The 19,654-nt window shown below is 52.7% G+C and overlaps 2 protein-coding genes and 1 non-coding gene across 4 annotated transcripts in view; all 3 read left to right on the top strand.

The window, feature by feature from the left end:
- Positions 1 to 11,924, top strand: part of SPG7 (SPG7 matrix AAA peptidase subunit, paraplegin) — a 39,803-nt gene extending 27,879 nt beyond the window's left edge. Inside the window, exons 10-17 of one of the 2 annotated variants that reach the window (XM_055305466.1) lie at positions 1,370 to 1,494; positions 2,266 to 2,368; positions 3,130 to 3,240; positions 5,425 to 5,540; positions 7,311 to 7,467; positions 7,892 to 8,058; positions 8,672 to 8,749; positions 10,598 to 11,924. In XM_055305466.1, coding sequence (XP_055161441.1) covers positions 1,370 to 1,494; positions 2,266 to 2,368; positions 3,130 to 3,240; positions 5,425 to 5,540; positions 7,311 to 7,467; positions 7,892 to 8,058; positions 8,672 to 8,749; positions 10,598 to 10,798 — 1,058 coding nt within the window. In that variant the 3' untranslated portion in view covers positions 10,799 to 11,924. The remainder of the gene's footprint in view (positions 1 to 1,369; positions 1,495 to 2,265; positions 2,369 to 3,129; positions 3,241 to 5,424; positions 5,541 to 7,310; positions 7,468 to 7,891; positions 8,059 to 8,671; positions 8,750 to 10,597) is intronic. The other variant, XM_055305467.1, reaches the window with a different exon arrangement.
- Positions 11,925 to 16,110: 4,186 nt separating this feature from the next.
- On the top strand, positions 16,111 to 18,243 carry RPL13 (ribosomal protein L13). Its single transcript, XM_055304659.1, has 5 exons — positions 16,111 to 16,415; positions 16,501 to 16,642; positions 16,839 to 17,012; positions 17,469 to 17,525; positions 18,067 to 18,243. The coding sequence occupies exons 1-5, from the start codon at positions 16,312 to 16,314 to the stop codon at positions 18,223 to 18,225; spliced, it is 636 nt and encodes a 211-aa protein (XP_055160634.1). The 5' UTR covers positions 16,111 to 16,311; the 3' UTR covers positions 18,226 to 18,243.
- LOC129497978 (small nucleolar RNA MBII-202) lies at positions 16,697 to 16,776 on the top strand. The gene has a single exon (XR_008662024.1). It is a non-coding gene; the product is annotated as a small nucleolar RNA MBII-202 (small nucleolar RNA).
- Positions 18,244 to 19,654: the final 1,411 nt, after the last annotated feature.

The raw sequence follows: 19,654 nt of genomic DNA on the forward strand, positions 1-19,654 counted from the left end.
ATCTCCTTGGGAGTGGGGTGTGGCCTGAGTGTCCCAGGGACTGCTGCTTGGTAACTCCGGTGTCATGTCCCAGGTGAGGTGGGTGCCCCACCCCCACCCCCCACCGCTGTATGCGCTCAGCCAGGCCCCTCTCTGCCGTTGCAGGGTCCTGGGATGGAGTTGATGGCAGTGCTGGGAGGTGGCGGTCACACCGTCAGCCTAAATCTGTAACACTTCTTTTAAATTTCACTTAAGACTTTACAGGTAGTTTTATTTTATTTTATTTTTAAACTTTTTATTTATTTATTCATGAGAGAGACACACAGAGAGAGGCAGAGACACAGGCAGAGGGAGAAGCAGGCTCCACGCAGGGAACCCGACGTGGAACTCGATCCAGGGTCCCCAGGATCACACCCTAGGCTGAAGGCGGCGCCAAACCGCTGAGCCACCCGGGCTGCCCTACAGGTAGTTTTAAATTGTACTTGTCAACATCAGCTCACTAGGGAATTTCTTTTATTAGTAAAGGATAGATCGTGGCATTTTTCTTTGTTTAATTAAGTGGGCTTCACACCCAACATGGGGCTTTGAACTCAAGACCCTGAGATTGAGCATTGCATGCTCCATCAACCAAGCCAGCCAGGTGACTCAATCCCAGGTCTCCAGGATCAGGCCCTGGACTGAAGGCGGCGCTAAACCGCTGAGCCACCCGGGCTGCCCTTCCTTTCCTTTCCTCTTTCCTTTCCTTTTTCCTTTCCTTTGTCCGAGACGCAGGCAGAGGGAGAAGGAGGATCTCTGCAGGGAGCCTGTTGTGAGACTCGATCCCAGGACCCTGGGATCATGCCCTGAGCTGAAGGCAGATGCTCAATAACCAGGCCACCCAGGTGCCCCTTGTACTTGCTTTTAAATTCCTATAAGATGGGCATCCTGGGGGGCTCGGCAATTTAGCGCCTGCATGGAGTCTGCTTTTCCCTCTGCCTATGTCTCTGCCTCTCTTTCTCTCTGTGTCTCTCATGAATAAATAAAATAAAATCTTAAAAAAAAAAATTCCTGTAAAAAACCCAGGGCCACAAACCCAGGCCACATTCTTGCCGCATCACTTTTGCCCAGGGCAGTGTACCCCCCAGGCCTGCTGGGCAGTTACCTAGGAGAAATGCAGTCCCCCAGGGTGCTGTGTGGGTGGCAGTACAAGCCTCCACCTGTGTCACTGCCTCTGGGCTGACAGCCTGGGGAGGACAGGCAAATTCTTGCTCTTGTGGAGAATTTGGTCCTAGGTCAGTCCACAACTCATTCAGAGTGACCTGTCTATCCCTTTCTCACAGATCTCAGTGGGTTCAGTCCCATTTGTGTCCTGAAAGGGGCGCTCTACCTGAAAAGCTGTCTGTCCCTCCAGGAATGGGTACCACGGACCATGTCATTGTCCTGGCATCTACCAACCGAGCTGACATTTTGGACAATGCTCTGCTGAGGCCTGGCCGACTGGATCGACATGTCTTCATTGACCTTCCCACACTGCAGGTCTGTGCTCCTGGGAGATGGTCCTGGCACTTGTCTGGCCATACTTTCTTTGGCTTACCACTCTTCCTTTGGTTTTGCAGCTTGTTTTGTTCACCCGTATTTTTCTCTTTATCCCTAAACGTTGGGGCTGAGTTTTATAGCAGAATCCTTGGAGAACCTCAGAATTCTCGTCATGACCCCCTCAAGTCTATAGATGCTCCATGGGTTTGGAGCATGAGGTATGCTGCTACCATGATGGTGGGTGGTCTCTGAGCACCACCAGCCTCCTCGGGCTTCAGAATGGATGTCTACCTTCTGCTGGCCAGGACTTTGTAGTGCTCCAGGCAGCAGGAACCAGCAGGCAGTGATGTGTACCCCAACATGAGTGGGGAAAGAATTCGAAGCCTAAGCGTAATGGTTCATGTTCCTGTGCCACCGTCAGCAGTGTTCCTGGGTCTGATACTCAAACCATTTCTGCTCTCTAAGAAGCAGAACAGGGCTCCCCTCTGACTCTGCTTGGGGAACAGCTTTCCATCTGTGTAAGAAACATTCTAGAAATAGAATGTCTAGAAAATAGAGAATGTATCTGAAGCAAATGTTCTACAGAATAACCGTTAGATGCATCGTGAACTTCATTCTGTTTCTTTCATCTTTCATTTGTGAAATGCTGCTTGAGGTCTATACTGGTCTCCTATTTGTAGGTCGGGAGTGATGACAAAGAAAGGGATCTAACAGCCAGTGGCTCCTGTTTGTGGGGCAGGAGTGAGCCCACACTGTGTCCTTTCCCTGCAGGAAAGGCGGGAAATTTTTGAGCATCACCTGAAGAGCCTGAAGTTGACCCAAGCCAGCAGCTTTTATTCCCAGCGTCTGGCGGAGCTGACGCCAGGATTCAGTGGTATGGAAGCTGGTTTTTGTCAGTCCTGAGGATGCAGGCCACCCCCACAGTGCCCTCCACCCCTTGCTCTGGGCTGCACAACAGTGTAGCCGGGTGGGCGTGAGGTTGTACACAGAGAGCCAGCAGCAGTAAAAGTAACAATGAGTTTCTTTGCTTTTCCTGCCCAACTTTTGCTAGACCCAACATGGTTCTGCACTGGCCCTGTGCCTGTGCCTCCCATGGGCACTCCAAGCACTGCTGCCTTCAGGACTCTGCACACTGGCTGTTTGGTGCCTTCCCACACTTGGGCTTAGTGTGCCTGCTGCTCCCTGCCAGGTGATGCCATCTGAGGCCTTGTGGCTGCCCATGTGTACCACTGCCCTCCTCATAGTCTGTTCTTATTGAGTAGAGACATCATAAATCAAGATGTTTTTTGTATGGCTCTCATTTTAAAGGGTAATATAAACAAAATTCCTTTTATGATTATTATTTCTTCCCTTTGGACTTTTTTTTTTTAATGCCCTTAACTAGAATTCTGTGGATACAGGAGAAGCTAATTTCTTGTGCATCAGTGCACATGAATTACTGGATGGAATGAAACAGCAGGTGCTGCTAAGCTGATAACAGTTGGTCAGTAAAGAGCTTAGAAGTGGCAGAAAGACGAGAAAGTGCAAGGAGGATATGCTTTGTGTCTGTTCGCGGGGTGCATGGCTTCAGCACAGGACACAAGCACCACCTTGTGCCCTCAGCCTCCTGCCCACACTCCCCTCCCCTGCGGACAGGTGCTGACATTGCCAACATCTGTAACGAGGCCGCGCTGCACGCTGCAAGAGAAGGCCACACGTCGGTCCACACATTTAACTTCGAGTACGCTGTGGAACGGGTCATTGCCGGTATGAGGGGCATGTTTTCAGCGGGGAACCTACATAGACGGTGGGGTGAAGGGAGCCAGGTCTACATGTCACAGGATAGAAGTGGACAGCAAGAATTATTGGACAAGAGCACAGTATGTAAAGTATTTCTGTTTTTATAAGTCAGGTCCTTATAACATGACTTCTCCTTAGTTTAAATACCAGAAATGGGGATCCCTGGGTGGCGCAGCGGTTTGGCGCCTGCCTTTGGCTCAGGGCGCGATCCTGGAGACCCGGGATCGAATCCCATATCGGGCTCCCGGTGCATGGAGCCTGCTTCTCCCTCTGCTTATGTCTCTGCCTCTCTCTCTCTTTCTCTCTCTGTGACTATCATAAATAATAAATAAATTAAAAATAAATAAATACCAGAAATGTGCTGAAGAGCAGACACACTCTTCAAGTAGAAATACAGAAGGATCTTGCACACCCAGATGTGAGTGGCGCTCAGCCCCTCAGCCATGGGCAGGGCCTTGGAGCTGGCTGCAGGCCATACAGCACACCATCCCCGTTGAGGGGCCAAGGCCGCTGCTGCCTGGGGACAATCTCCTGAGAGCTCCACTCGGTGCAGCAACAGGAGGGGTCCTGGCAGTGGGGCAGGGGCTTCTGGCAGTGCTTAACTGTCACCACTCAAAGTCAGGTCCCTGGGTTTCTGTCTGGAGAACGGGACTGAACCTAAGAGTCTCCAGAAGTTTCTGCAGCCCCTCATGTCTTATCCTTGAGCTGGGTTCCACCCAAGATGCTGACAATTTTTTAAAAAGATGTCTAGAGGGCAGCCCCAGTGGCGCAGCGGTTTAGCGCCAGCTGCAGCCCAGGGCGTGATCCTGGAGACCCAGGATTGAGTCCCACGTCGGGCTCCCTGAATGGAGCTTGCTTCTCCCTCTGCCTGTGTCTCTGCCTCTCTCTCTCTCTCTCTCTCTCTCTCTCTCTCTCTCTCTCTGTGTGTGTGTGTGTGTGTGTGTCTGTGAATAAATAAAATAAAAAATCTTTAACAACAACAACAAAAAAGATGTCTAGAGGCACTAGCCTCGCATGTGGGTGGGGAGCACTCAGCCATGAGCCGTCCCTGCAAGGGGCTTATCCCTGTCATGGTCTAGCTAAGTTAAAATCTGGTACAGATGCCACCAGACGCCCAGGCTGCAGCTTAGGAGTCTGTGTGGACAGAAGAAACTAAAGTGGCTGTTTCTTACTACAAATTTGGTTTCATATAAGCCACTGAGTTTTACGTGGAAATTGATAAACTCACATTAACAATCAAAGCAAGAAAGAAGAAAGTATAGACCAAGCTGCCCTGGCCAGAGCAGTGCTTAGACCCAGGGACCTCCTGTTCCCTGCTGGTGTGTCCTGCCTGAGCTAGAGCACTTTTATTTTTTTTTAAGATTTTTATTTATTTATTCATGAGAGACACAGAGATAGAGAGGCAGCCTCCATGCAGGGAGCCTGATGTGGGACTCGATCCCAGGACCCCAGGATCACACCCTGGGCTGAAGGCAGGTGGTTAACCTCTGAGCCACCCAGGCTTCCCTGAGCTAGAGCACATTGAGCTCAAGTGAAGCCTACCCTGTAGGGCTGTGGCCTCATGTCTAGATGCTCACGTAACCAGCTCTGGTCTGATTTATAACCTTGCAGTAAATGGAGGTAGATGACTAGTAGCACACACCCAAACCCAGAGCTGATCCAGGCTGTATGAAATGGGGATTTGGGGAGGTGTGGGGAACCTGGGGTGCTGAGTGAAGCCTCCTGAGTAGCACAGACAAGGTAAGTGTACGATTGAGTCACAAGGTGGGAAGCGGTCACCTAGCAGGGGGCTGCAGCTTCCAGCTAGTCGGGGGAGAAGCTGCGGCGAAGCCTGGACCTCAGTGGAGACCTCATGTGATCACAGTGGCCCTGTGGGCCCCTGAGGGTGGGCACTTGTAAAGCCTGCAGGGACTAGTTTGCTCACCCTAGCATTCACAGAAGTAGAAACAAACAGGGACCCTCCAGCACCTCTCCCCCTAATGGGGGTCAGTTCTGGGTGTTGGCTCGGGGCGGAGATGCAAGCGGTGAATATCAGGGACAACACTGTTTTGATGACATAGGGCAGACCTCCGTGGGGCCACAGAGAGTGCCTGGCATGCTTACAAAGGATCAGCTGTGTGCCCAAACTCAGATCCTCATGCATTCTTTCAGGGACTGCCAAAAAGAGCAAGATCCTGTCAAAGGAAGAACAGAAGGTGGTTGCATTTCATGAGTCAGGCCACGCCCTGGTGGGCTGGTTGCTGGAGCACACTGAGGCCGTCATGAAGGTAGGTTGTCCGTGTTGGGAGGGTCTGGGGTCTCGGCAGCTCTGAGCCCTACTGGCCCTTGCACAAAGCTGACTTCCTGTTTTTGCTTGAAGAGAAAGCACAGTGTGAGGTAGACGTGGGCAGGAGGTGATGGTACAGGATCTCTTTGCCCAGAAGCAAAGTGCAGGAGATCTTAAGTGGGCTCTAGTTTGGGGCATGACCATTGCAAAGTCACTGGATGACTTGAGGTCTCCCTCTGCCATCTACAGGTAATCTTGGAATTAAGAATTGCCAAGTTTATTGCCATCTCTAAAAGGGTTGATGGCAATGACTCCTAACCTTAAAAATAAGTGAGCTTGGTTCACATTAAAAACAGCACTCTTGGGCAGCCCAGGTGGCTCAGCGGTTTAGCGCCGCCTTCCTCCCAAGACCTGATCCTGGAGACCCAGGATCGAGTCCCACATTGGGCTCCCTGCGTGGAGCCTGCTTCTCCCTCTGCCTATGTCTCTGCCTCTCTCTCTCTCTCTCTGTCTCTCATGAATAAATAAAAATCTTTTAAATAAATAAATAAATAAATAAATAAATAAATAAATAAATAAATAAAGCACTCTTGTAGGCATTTGTGAACTTGGAAATTTATTTGTACCCACTGCTAATATCATAAACAACTCCCCCCCAGGATGTGGGCGCAGACGTAATTGTGCCCTCCACACAGACCTGACATACTGCTTGGAGAAGAGCCCCACAGGTGCTCTGGTTCCACAATGTGGGGTGGGAGCTACAGCACCGCACGTCCCCAGCACCAAACATGGGGACGCGTGGTGATTGCCGGCCTGCATGTTAGCGTTTCCTGTCCTTAACTTCTTTTCAGGAGAGTTAGGTGCAGCCATGTAGGTGGTTAGTCTGCTTGCATCTGACGACACCCAGTTGATCAGGCCAGTCCCTTTTCTACACTCCCCAGAGGGCTGGAAGTCCAGGGTCTGGTGATCTGGGTCAAGCCAAGGCTGAAGAAGGCAGGGTTCAAGACAAATGCTTTAATGCAGTATCTCAAAAAGTAAAATAAAAATTAATATAGAAAAATTCCAAGTGAAGTTTATGTCATAATTTTAAATTTCCTTAAGATTATCAATTCATTTAGTGTCCAAAAGACACATCTGTCAGGATGAGAACCTGCTGCTCAGCAGGGAAGATGGGGCAGTTCCATTTACCGGGCCCACAGTTGTTGACAGGCATTTATGTTGTGACTTGCTACAGTGTTAGATTTGAAGTTTCCTCTCAGATGCCCAGGGCGCTGGGAGCTGGTCCTCCTGCTGCCCCTGAGGCCCCACTTGCTGCTCGTGGGGCAGGTCCTGTTCTACCAGGGTGGCCCCCTACCCCTGTGTGCACACCTTGGTGTTGGGCCAGTGGGGAGGCAAGGGGAGTCCCCCTTGTCCTTGGTGTCCCCAAGCCAGGATCTCAAGGGACCCAAGCCATGCCATGCACCCACAGCGGCAGGGGGTGACAGGAGGATGGGGAGGGGGCATGTTTGTCCCCCCAACTCCTTGGTTGGCTTTACCCAAGAGGCCCTGTCTTTGCTATTGTACTTTAGGGATGTGCAAGGAAGACATAGCCCAACAGCATGCATGAGCCATTCTCCCTCAAGGACAGGGTCTCTGTTAACAAAATAGGGCCAGTGCCGATTTGCTTTGACTGCTTTGAAACCCTCCAGTTAAAGATGTGTCTCACCTTTCCCCACCTGCATCTTTAAAGTGTGAATCCTGCCTGCTAACTCAGCCACATAACATTCTACAGGTCTCCATTGCACCACGGACGAATGCTGCACTGGGCTTTGCTCAAATGCTTCCAAGAGACCAGCACCTCTTCACCAAGGAGCAGCTGTTTGAGCGCATGTGCATGGCTTTGGGCGGCCGTGTGTCGGAGACCATCTCCTTCAACAAAGTTACTTCTGGTGAGAATCTGGTCCCTGCAGGAGTTTTCGAAGCACTTTCACACCCACTGTGCCTTTTGCATGGTAGTGGGAGAGGGAATCTGAATAGTAGGATACAAATGTATTTCTGAATGTCAGCAAGTGTTCTCAAGCTATTACTTCCCTGGGATGCCCAGACAGGAAGTGGAGATGTGCCTTTCTCATTCCCAGTGACATTGTGGTTCAGCGTGATACGTGAACCTCTGCAAAACTGCTGGGGAAGTGAACCCAGTTGTGCATCCCAGTAGTAACTTAGAGTTTGAAGACTTTCTCAAGGAACAGTAACAGGATACATCTGTACCCTGGGTCCTCGCTGTCAGGCCCAGGCCTGCGCCAGTGGGGGCCCCAGTGTGCCCTGATTTAGCACTGTCAGGAAAGAAACCCCTTTCTTGACCCCACACTCCAGGGGCTCAGGACGACCTGAGGAAGGTCACACGCATTGCCTACTCTATGGTGAAGCAGTTTGGGATGGCACCAAGCATTGGGCCCGTCTCCTTTCCTGAGGTGCAGGAGGGCCTCACAGGCATTGGACGGCGCCCCTTCAGCCAGGGCCTGCAGCAGATGATGGATCATGTGAGTCTATACAATGTGTTGGGCATCAGCTCCATCCTGTCGTATGCTGGGGTTAGGAGGTGGGTCTCTCACATGCTGGCGCCATGCCCACTGCCACACTGAGCTGAGGGCCCAGCTGTGTGGTCCACATCAAAGGTATTCCAGTCCTCACCCGCTGAGTGTCTGTTCTTAGGGGAGGACTTGTATGGCTCTTGGTTTCATATCACATTGCGATGTGAAACCAGAAAAGAGATAGAACAAATACCTCAAATGATACAGCCAGTGCCCAGTGGTCGCTGCACCTGCAGGACACGCTGCATGCTCCCCATGAGACTGGACCAGGGCAGTGTTTGGGCTGGCGCATGTGTGAGATGGCTGCAGGCAGGGAGCACAGACATAGGCTTCCCAGCTTCAGGAGCTGGTGGGCTGGCACCTTGAGCAGGGGCATTCCCAGGGGACAGGGTAGGGGCAGGAAATGCTATTGGCAGCTGAGCCCTCCTGGCCACGGTGAGATAAAGGCTGTGTCCCTGACCCTGAGGCTCTCTCATGTGCTCTGGTGCCAGAGTCGGCCACAGGGGACTTTGTGTTTGTTGGCTACCTTCCCCATTACAGATCTGTTGTCTTTCTTTGGCAGGAAGCAAAACTGCTCGTGGCAAAGGCCTATAGGCACACAGAGAAGGTGCTGCAGGACAACCTGGAAAAGCTGCAGGCGGTGAGGCTCTGGGTACCAACCTGTCCCCCCAGAGGGCAGGCAGCCATCACTACACAGTGCTCCTCACAGGAGTACACAGAGCCATAGAGAACAGGGCCACCGTGTCTAACCCAGTACAAGTGAACTCTGACATTTCTCATATCTCCTTTTTAGCTTATGAACACTACCAGCCAATCCGTTCTATGTGGGCAGAGGAAATTAGGTTTCAGTGGTTATCACTATGTGGTCAGCTTCCCTTACTCTTTCCCAGCTCTTAAGTTTTCCTTGGAATTTTATTTTTTTTATTTTTTTTTTAATTTTTAAGTAATCTCTGTGCCAAGTGTGGGGCTTGAACTCTCAACCCTGAGATCAACAGTCGCACGGTCTGTCAACTGAGCCAGTCCAGGGCCCCTTTCCTGGAATTTTTAAACTGAATTATTTTAAAGTTTACAATCATTTTAGATTTATAGACAAAGCTGCAGACATAGCACGGAGCTCCTTCTACCCTATGCCAGTTTTCTGTATTGTTAAAATCTTCTGTCAACATGGTGCATTTTCCACGATCTAGTGAATCAGTATTTGTTTTGTTTTGTTTTTAGTTTTTTTATTTATTCATGAGAGACGCAGAGAGAGAGAGGAAAGGAGAGGCAGAGACACAGACACAGGCAGAAGGAGAAGCAGGCTCCATGCAGAGAGCCCAGTGAGGGACTCGATCCCAGGACTCTGGGATCTGAGCCAAAGGCAGACGCTTAACCACTGAGACACTCAGGTGTTCCTGAACCAGTATTGATACCTCATTAACTCAAGCCCACACTGTTTATACTCAATGTCCTTTCCTGTTCCAGGACCCCATATTATGTTTCCTTGTGATTTCTTGTTAGGTTTCCCTGGGCTTGGACTTTGTTACCTGTTGCTGACCACTCTGTCAGCTGTAGGACCAATGGTTTGGTGTGTGTAGAAGGTCTTACCCTTGAGATTTGTGGTTCTCATAGACAGACTGGGAAGAGGACTCCTGAAGTGGGCACTTTCCATGTCCCTCGTAGAAGTGGGCAGCTCATCGTTTCCCCACTGCCTCTTACTCCAGTCATGGGAGGCAGCTGCTCCGCCAGGCAGGGAATTAAGCATGTTGCCCCCAGGCCAGCAGCACCTGCTTCCTGGGGCTTGTGAGCAGTGCAGAGCTGAGCTAGAATCTGCTGTTAATAAGATCCTGGTACCACACTGTGGCTGCTGCTTGGCAGGACTCAGGCTCCCTGTGTGGGGCCCAGAACATCCTGCCTTTGCCCTATTGGGAGGTTACAGGGCTTAGCAGTGCACCGGAACTGCCCCACGGAGGATGCAGTGGCCCTAGTCAGAGGTGCCCGGGACAGTGTTCCTTGTGGCCATGATGGAGCCATCAGAGATGGATGGGCTGCCGGTGCTGGGTGCGTGCACGCGCGCACACACACACACACACACACACACACACACACACGACCACATCCAGGATGGCAGAGGCTCCCTCCCCACACTTCAGCACGAGCACCCCCCCCCCACACACACACACACACATTCCAGCCTCCACTCGCTCTCCCATGTACAGACACACGCACACATACACCTTGTTTGGGAAAGGAAATCGAAGTTGCCTCAGAAAACAGATTTGGAAGGGAAGTAGAAGAATTAATGAGGCTGGCAGCTGGGAGACCATCTACAAGGTTGAGACAGGGAGGGATTCTGTGTTCGAGCTGCCTGTGTTCATAGCTTCCTGGGAAAGTGGGCTACCCCGGGCGTCCGCTCACAGACACCCACCCCCTCCCGGGTGCTCTGCTTTCAGAAGGCTCTTCTGTGTCCTTGTCTGAGACTCATACACTGCCCTGTTTGTTCCCTTAGCTGGCAAATGCCCTGTTGGAGAAGGAAGTGATCAACTATGAGGATATCGAGGCCCTCATCGGTCCGCCACCTCACGGGCCCAAGAAGATGATCGCACCTCAGAGGTGGAGTGAGGCCGAGAGGGAGAAGCAAGACGCTGGGGAGGAGGAGGCACCTCAGCAGCCCCCACTTCGAGGGGAGGAGCCATCTTGGCCCAAATAGTTGGACCTCCTCAACTGTGTCTGCGGGGATGTGATGTTCCTGCCAGCCGCAGGAAGGAACTCCTTACTTAGTGCCACCACCCACCCCACCATGCCCGTTTCTCCCAGCCCCCAGTGGTCTCTGAAAGGCTTCTGGGATCTATTTATTGGTTTCCCTGCTTGTGAATAGTAAATGTTTCTTCAGGCAATTTAGCTTTGTAGAGCCTTTCCCCACCCATGGGGAGGGTACCGGTGTGCAGGTCCCAGGTCTGTGACACTGTTATTTTGGGGGTGCTGGGCAGACCAGAGGCAGCACTGCATTCAGGCCCCCAATAGCTTGTTCTGTCCTCAGCTCCTCTGGCCTCATCAGAATGCTGACAGGATTGGCGATGAAAGGCCCCTCTGAGCTGACTGGCTTGTCTTCCCTTGCTGGGCCCTGCTCTCGTGCTCACACCCCCACAGGGGCAGCACTGGGGACAGGCACTGGGCTCTACAGCATTAAAGCACTGCCACCTGCTGCTTTGTGGACATGAGCATGAGAGCCTTTCCTTGCTGCTCTGGCCCCCAGCACCCTGGCATGGGTAGTGGGGAGACAGACACCCCTGAGACCTGCTATGGTACTTTCTAGTAAATTCTGTGGGTGGAGAGTCCATCTTTGTACCACATGGCCAGCTCTATCTCAACACAGGGTCACGTGTTTCAGTTTATAATTTCATCCACATGGTAATCTGTTGAAGAGTCCCTTTTGTAGGAATCTGGTGGGTAAAGGCCCTAGGACACACCCTCCTTGCAACAAGCGCGGTGCATTCGGCTCCTTGTCCCCAGGGGCATGCAGCACACACATCCTGTGCACTGACATTGGGAGCCATGGTTTGATTATGGGCACATCCTGACATAATGGGTTGTTCTGTTGCTCATTCCACAATCTGTGCCCTGAGGAAATGGCAGGATGTGGGCAGGTACAGGTCGTAGCTCTGAGAGGGCACTCTTGCATTTGCCCCAGTTCCCCAAGTTCACTTCCACAGATGAGCATGTGGTTAGGAGGGTTCTGGTCTCTGCCCCAGGGTGGCACCCTCTGTCCTGAACTGTAAATGTGGTCAAGCTCATCCTCCATATACTTTACCATTAAAGTGGCCTTTGGAAAATTGTTTGCTGTGCACCAGAAGACACTTAGGAATCGAATGTAAATGGCAGGAAAAGTGGCCCCTCACTATGGTGGAGACAGGTGGAGCCTGACTCCCTAGCACTCACTAATGGGAGCAGGCTCCGCCATGCAGTGGGAGAGTCTCACTGTGCTGATTTATAGAAGCAAGTTGTTTGCAAACTTTGGTTCTCCAACTGGTCATAAGTGACATCCCCTCCAGGTCATCGAGTATCTGGTACTCAAGAAGAGTGCCAGAAGTTAAACCTCCTCTTGCTACCTCATCAGGGCCTGAGGCTGCCTCTCACTCCGCCCCTAAAGGGCCTTCTCCAACTGCAGGTGGTTCCCTGGAGCAGCCAGACCACACTGGGCCACCTGTGTACTCAACCCTCTGCCCTCCCCTCAGCACAGTGGGTATAAGAGGGCTAAATGTAGCTTCTGGTGTCTCTCCCTAAGACAGAGTTTTGTTAGTAAGCTCCACACCCAACTTGGGGCTCGAATTCATGACCTGGAGATCAAGAGTCACATGTTCTTCTGATTGAGCCAACTGGGCGCCCAGTGAACGACACACTTTTTGCTTTTTAAAAGTAAACAGGTATGTTCAACACAATCATCCACAGAAGAGTGAAAAGTTAAAAAATTACCATGTTTTTAAGTAATACAAATTGTTCTCCACTGTAATCTACATTCATCAACATGATTGTTATGCTTATGAAAAGTTTGTTTGGGTCTGATACGCATATTAGTTTCAGGTTTACGGTATGATTGAACGTTTAAATGTGTTGCAAAACGATCAAAATGAGCCTAGTTAACATCTGTCATGCAGATATTTTCTGTGATGCAACTTTTAAGACCTACTCTTAGCAATTTTTTTTATTATTTTTTTAAATTTTTTATTTATGATAGAGGCAGAGACCTAGGCAGAGGGAGAAGAAGGCTCCATGCACCAGGAGCCTGATGTGGGATTCGATCCCGGGTCTCCAGGATCGCGCCCTGGGCCAAAGGCAGGTGCTAAACCGCTGTGCCACCCAGGGATCCCCTCTTATCAACTTTTAAATAAAAAGTTTATGATTATAATACTAATCTTTCTGCCACATTTCACAGATGTCAAGTGTTCCTTCAGGTTATAGGAATCTCCTGAGTTATCCTACAGCTGATTTTTGTGTAGGCCATGATTCTGGAAAGCTGAGACACTGGAAAGTTAGGAGTTCTGTGATTAAGTAGTGAATATGACGTATCCTGTCCGTTTACTGGGTTACTGCTTTTCCAATTTCAACCAGCAGCCCATATTTTTATGACATAGCACACTCATTTCTACAAAGTGTTTTCGGATATAACCCCCCCACACACACACACACCCAAAAACCACTATAAAAATTACTTTGTAGGGACGCCTGGGTATTTCAGGGTTGAGTGTCTGACTTTGGCTCAGGATCTGATCCTGGGATCTGGGATTGAGTCCCGCATCGGGCTCTCTGCAAGGAGTCTGCTTCTCTCTCTCATGAATAAATACATAAACCTTAAAAAAATAAAAATCACTTTGCTATGAAACTGATTTACAAAATCAAGACTGTATGTCTGAGAGGACTCCAAACACTTGTTGACTGTCTTAAGTGGAATTTCTTTGAAACCAAAACCTACAGCAGCAGCTAGAGGTCACCAGTAAGGTCCAGGTACTGAATGAACAGGTTCTGCTGAGTAACGGGCTCAGTCTTGCAAGGAAATTCTGGGAGGCTGTGTGGAGCATTCTCCCATACCTTCGGGGGTGTTCATCCAGGAATTGCCGGCCACCTTGAGTGCAGTTCCCAGAGGCATGAGCTAGCTCCTTCTATGGCCCTGGCATGCCCAAGTCTGGTACAAAAGCCCTGGAGCAAGCTGTGGAATTCTGTGCCCAGGAGGACAAGGCCTGTCCCTATGCTACCAATTATTAAAATGCTTGAGCCAGACACATTTTTGTACTAGAAGGACTCCTGCTTGGGATGCCTGGGTGGCTCAGTTGTTGAGCGTCTACCCTCAGTTCATGGCGTGATGCCGGGGTCCTAGGGTCAAGTCCCGCGTCGGGCTTCCCATGGGGAGCCTGCTTCTCTGCCTGTCTCTGACTCTGTCTCTCATGAATAAATAAGTAAAATCTTAAAAAAAAAAAAAAAAGACTCTTGCTTAATAGTTGCCAACAGTTCATTCTGACTTTCCCAACAAGCCGAGCCTGTCGCCTGAAGGATTTGTCATCAGAACCAGTGTGACCTCATCATTCTGCACCCTTTTCTACCCCCCATGCAGGGAGCCCAATGTGGGACTTGATCCGAGGACTCCAAGATCTCGCCCTGTGCCAAAGGCAGAGCTAAACCGCTGAGCCACCCAGGGCTCCCTTCTGCACCCTTTTCTAAGGAAATCAGTGTATTGACTATTCAAGTATGGGATACTGGAGTCTGCATCTGCAATGCTGTGTGCAGGAGACCAAGATCCTCTAATTACAACGTCACTTTCTTACCGCTAACTTGGTTCTGAGCAGCGTTTCTATTTTCAGACTTCTCTCCCCCAACCAGTGACCCATGGCTGGAACTTAAGTGGAAATGTGGGTCAGGGCAGATGGAAGTGCGCAAGTCTGGGGGTCTGTCCAGAAAGAGAAATTGGGGGCATGGATAGGAATTTGAGATTAGAAAGAACAAGGGACCTGATCCACAATGATCCAGTGAAGGGTGTCTGAGAGAGACATGGGAGGTGCAGCCTAACATCTGACAAGAGAACATTCAAAGACACCGTGCAGGTCAAGGCAAGTGTTTATGCAACAACTGTTTTCTCCAGCGTCACTCTGCTGCAGTTATGCTGCTGCGATAGAGCGAGTGTGGGCTCAAGCTCCAGTTCCACTAGAAAATCCCTCACAGTTTGCCTGACGGCTCAAGGAGGGTTCGTCTACTCTCCTCCCTCCTCCTCTCCCGCACTGCCACTTTCCAGGCTCCAAGCACATACCTGGAAGTAGAGCTGTGTTCTGTGGCCCCAATGGTCCATCCTTCCATTTCACAGAGGGAAAAGTGCAAATAAGGTGCCCAACATCCCAAAACTAGTACAAAGGTAGAGCTCAAGGCAACTCCACAGCCACGTTCTTAGGGGCTTGTCGCTGACCGCCCCCCCCCCCCCAAGCTTAGCCCCTGTGTGTGTGAAAGCGGCAGACCAGAGAGGTTCACAGACAGGTACCACTTCCAAGTCCAAGAGGGGCCTTCAGGCCCAGCCTGCACGTGCTGATGCTGTCCAGAGGGGCTACCCTGTCCTAGCTTCCTAACAGGCAGGCTCAGTGCGTCTGCCTGTGCAGACCGCTAGCCCCTTGTATTACACGGGTTCTGTGTCCTCAGCCAGACCCTAAAGTCCTCAGTGAATCTCAACCCGATTTTTCTAACATCCCAGGATGTCTCAATAGAGCAGAAAACTCAGTCCGCAGCTATTCACTCAGGGAAGCACACGGGCCTTCAAACTTCTCATCCTGGGTCACGACGGTCTTCCAACGTCGGTTAAATTGTATTAGCGAGAAGCCTCGTGTTTAGGGCGCCGGTGGGAAGGCGGCAGGGTTACTTGGGTGTAGACCTGCCCACAGTAGAGAGGAGCACAGGGCCCAGATCACAGAGGTTCATGTGGCTTCTCGGTACATGTTAGGGCGCTCGTCTCCGCCCAGGTAGCAGGGCAGGGCTCCCGACCCCGGGGGAAGGCACCCGACCTCGGGGAAGGCTCCCGACCCCTCCGCCCAGCGAAGGCAGCTGCGCGGGGCTGCGCAAACACGCCCGTCAAGTCCTCACGCCCCGCGTACAGCTAACACTCCGGAGGAGTCCACTCTGTGTGGACGCACGGGACGCGGAGGCGACGCCCTAGAGTTAGGCGCACGTACCGAGTCCCGTGGCGTGCGGGAGCTAAGGCGCTGCTGCTCTCCTCCGGCCCCGGCGTCCTGACTTAGGGCCGCTGAGTCCTACAACAGCCCGCCGTCCGCCAGCAGGGCCCGGCGACCAGAGCGCGGCTGCCGTAGAGCGCCATATCTGCGCGGGGCCGCGGGGGTGGCTGGGAGGGTGTGCGCGTCACTTCCGCGATCCCCGATTCTGATTGGCCAGAACGCTTGGCGCTTTTGTGATTGGCCGGACCCAGTACCATCCCAGCATGCTTCGCGCCGCCAGTTCTTTTCCGCTGGCCTGTCTCCCTAGGAGGAGGTGAGTGTGCTGTCCCGCGGCATCCGCTGCAATCCGCTGCCATCTGCTGCCATCGGTGTCGGGCTGCTCCAGGCCCGGCCGCAGAGGGGCTTCGGGCCCGCGCTGCCGACAGGAGAGGGCCGTGGTCCGGGCTCTGGGGGCGAGCGGGCCGGCCGGAGCCCCGACCCTGACTCGCTCCCCGCGCCCGCAGGCCCGTAGGTAGCCGCCATGGCGCCCAGCCGGAATGGCATGATCCTCAAGCCCCACTTCCACAAGGACTGGCAGCGGCGCGTGGCCACGTGGTTCAACCAGCCGGCGCGGAAAATACGCAGGTGAGCGGCCGTGCTGGGTGTGGGAGGGGCGCCCCCTGACCTCGCACTCGGCACCCCTGACCCCCGCACCCCTGTCCCCGCGCAGACGCAAGGCCCGCCAGGCCAAGGCCCGCCGCATCGCCCCGCGGCCTGCGTCAGGGCCCATCCGGCCAATCGTCCGCTGCCCCACGGTGAGGTACCACACGAAGGTGCGGGCCGGCAGGGGCTTCAGCCTGGAGGAGCTCCGGGTGAGTGCGGGGGCTCGGGGGGCTGTGGGGGGGACCCGGGGTCCCGCGGGCCAATGATGACAGTCTCCGGAATCGCTGTACTCACGTGATGAAAGTACACTCGAACCCTTTTCCATCTGACGGCCAAGCGCGGCAGGGGCGGGGGGCACGGGGCGGGGTGGGGTGAGGGGGCTTCATGGGCCTCTCTATCGGTTAGGTGGCCGGCATTCACAAGAAGGTGGCGCGGACCATTGGCATCTCGGTGGACCCGCGGCGGCGGAACAAGTCCACGGAGTCCCTGCAGGCCAACGTGCAGCGGCTCAAGGAATACCGCTCCAAGCTCATCCTCTTCCCCAGGAAGCCTTCAGCCCCCAAGAAGGGCGACAGCTCAGTGAGTGCCCCCAAACATCCAGAGGTCACAGGCAGGGCGGGAGGCGGAGAAAGACCCTGAGAATTCACTCCCTCAGCGTCTAGAGTGGCAGGAAGTGCACCGCTGCTCCTGGAAACTCCTCTTTTGTGTCTTAACAGGAGCTATCATTTCAGTTTAGTTAGAAGTTAAGCATTTGTTACCGAAAGCGTTTTCTAAAATGCTGTATATGAAGTATGCATTCCTAGGGGAAGATTCAGAGAGAGAGAGATGGTTCGGAGCTAGGTCAGTATCCTGGGGGCCTGCCTGCACCTAGGGTTCACGTATGGGCGGCTGTGGCACAGGCCTGTGCATCTGCTGTCAGCTGATGGAACAGGGCCCCAGCAGGAAGTGGGACTGGAATCCTAGGTTACATGCTTGCAGCCCCAGGGCCTTTAAGCTGAACTCAGCCGAGCCGACTCCCTTCCCCTTAACAAACAGGCTGAAGAACTCAAACTGGCAACACAGCTGACAGGACCAGTCATGCCCATACGGAATGTAAGTAGGGATCGACCATGAATGCTTGGGGGGGGGGCTTGGTTGCAGGGTGGCAGCCAGGCTGTGTGGAGATGTCTGGGTTTGTGGGAACCTTGCTGTAACTCTGGAGGGAGCATCTTTCCTTCTTCATGGGCTCCTGGAGGGAGGGCCTTGCCTTTATGTCTGGGGACTTGATTGTCTCATACACACCCCTGCTGCTATTCGGAAAGGCCAGGCCACGAGTCATTGTTTGGACATGTCTGGGGATCCAGCAAATGACTGGGCCCCTGAGGTTCCTGTGGCAAGGGAGGTGGGCTCCCTCTGTCCAAGGTCCCTGTGGTGTGACCTGGTATCCAGCCTCCACTCTCTGCAAACACCTGAGGTGGTTGTGGGGTTATGTCCTAGGGAGGCTCACTGTCCTGTCTTCTTGGTGGATTCATAGTGGTCTTGAAGCTGAGGGTGGGCATGTGTAGCCTTTACCTCCTCTCGTCAGAGGTTTTGCTGACACAATCATGGACCCTCCTGCAGACAAAGGTTTGACACACCCTGTGTCCCCCTTCAGGTCTACAAGAAGGAGAAGGCCAGAGTCATCACAGAAGAGGAGAAGAACTTTAAGGCGTTTGCCAGCCTCCGCATGGCCCGTGCCAATGCCCGGCTTTTTGGCATCCGGGCAAAAAGGGCCAAGGAAGCTGCAGAACAGGATGTTGAAAAGAAAAAATAAAGTGCTATTGGCAACTTCTGCTGCTTGCTGTCTCCATGTGATGGCATTCTCCTCTGAGGGGACCTGAGACCTGGCAGGGGTGATGGCACCTTTGCAGGGCAGCACAGTGACTGAATAACATCAGTACCTTTCTCGTGCAGGTGTTGCAAGGAGTCCTCGTTAACCAGAGTAGTTTCCAGTTACCTATCTCAGGACTTGGGGCTACATCTTCCCAGACTGGTGTGCACGTCTGCTGTTCTGAATAGCAGTCCCTTCATCCAGGTTTGCAAGGCATGCAGGCTGCCCCGAACCCATCCTCAAGCCACTATGCCTGCGTGGCAGCTAGGCAGAGCCAGGGTAGCTTCAGTGCCCATCCCAGGGGAAGGCTGGCACTGGAGCAGGGCTTGAGCTGGATCCCTTGTGGCACATGGTGCCCAAGATCCTTTGAAACCAAAGCTGGTTTCTCCACAAATGACGCTAAGGTGGGAGCTCCTAGCAGGGCCTGCTGTGATGAGGAGCTTGGGAGGGTGTCTGGATGCTCCAGCTGTGCAAGTACAGGTCTTCACTGACCTGACCACTAATGAATGATGTGACTTTGTACCCAGCAGCCACATCACTGGTGTCCTGACTCAGGACCTGTGCTGTCACTTGGGCTTGTTTGGAACCAAAGCCGGAGTAGGTTTTCATCTAATAGATGATTTGAAAGGCTCTTCATTTCTTGTACATCCAAAGCGAACAGTTGATGAGCTGCTTACTTCCACGCTCTTGTGTGAGGGTCAGCGGAGGTGGAGATTTGAGTTGAGGAGCCTAAGCTCTGTCCCTGACAGTCCTGTGCAGAGGGAATGAATTGGTGCTGCATCTGGATGGCTAGTGGTGGCCATCCTGCCTGGTTTGTGTTGAGAAACCTGGTGAGCTCGACTAAGCTGGACATGGGCTGGGAAGCCCACACCTCTGGGGCAGTGGCCCCTGTGCTCCAGCCTTGGTGTGAAGGGAAGAAACACGGGGGGCCCTTAGATGTTGCTTCACCTTCGCTGTATGCCTTCTGGCATTGTGCCACCAGGACAAAAGGCCTCTGCAGGTGTGCGGAGCATCAGGAACAGGCCAGGCACCTGCTGTTGGTGAGTGTGAGTGCGCTGGAGAAAGGCGGGGTGGGGAACCCCTGTTTTAGGACCCTGTTCATTGGGTTGTCCGGTGGTGGTGGCAGTTGTGCTAGATCACCTTGACTAGTCTGATCCCCTGAGTTCCTTCCACTCAGCTCGGCACCCTGGGTGTTTGGGAAGCAAGACGGGCCTGCACCCAGCAGGTGAACTGGATGTGCCATCTGATGAAGCCAGGCAGGAAGTAGGCCTGATCCCATGCACTTGGGCCATGAGCCACACTAGAGACAGATTGAGAGTGAACTCCACACCTGGTAGGGATGTAGGTACCCTAGGGGGCTGGAGCCGTCCCC

This window comes from Nyctereutes procyonoides, unplaced genomic scaffold (assembly GCF_905146905.1).
Source record: "Nyctereutes procyonoides isolate TBG_1078 unplaced genomic scaffold, NYPRO_anot_genome, whole genome shotgun sequence".
Taxonomy (NCBI): Eukaryota; Metazoa; Chordata; class Mammalia; order Carnivora; family Canidae; genus Nyctereutes; species Nyctereutes procyonoides.

Excerpts from the sequence above, each read along its gene's own strand:
- RPL13 (XM_055304659.1), top strand. The coding sequence starts at position 16,312 with ATGGCGCCCAGCCGGAATGGCATGATCCTCAAGCCCCACTTCCACAAG. Across the intron at positions 16,416-16,500 it reads CCGGCGCGGAAAATACGCAG|ACGCAAGGCCCGCCAGGCCA; the intron begins GTGAGCGGCCGT and ends GTCCCCGCGCAG. Across the intron at positions 16,643-16,838 it reads TCAGCCTGGAGGAGCTCCGG|GTGGCCGGCATTCACAAGAA; the intron begins GTGAGTGCGGGG and ends TCTATCGGTTAG.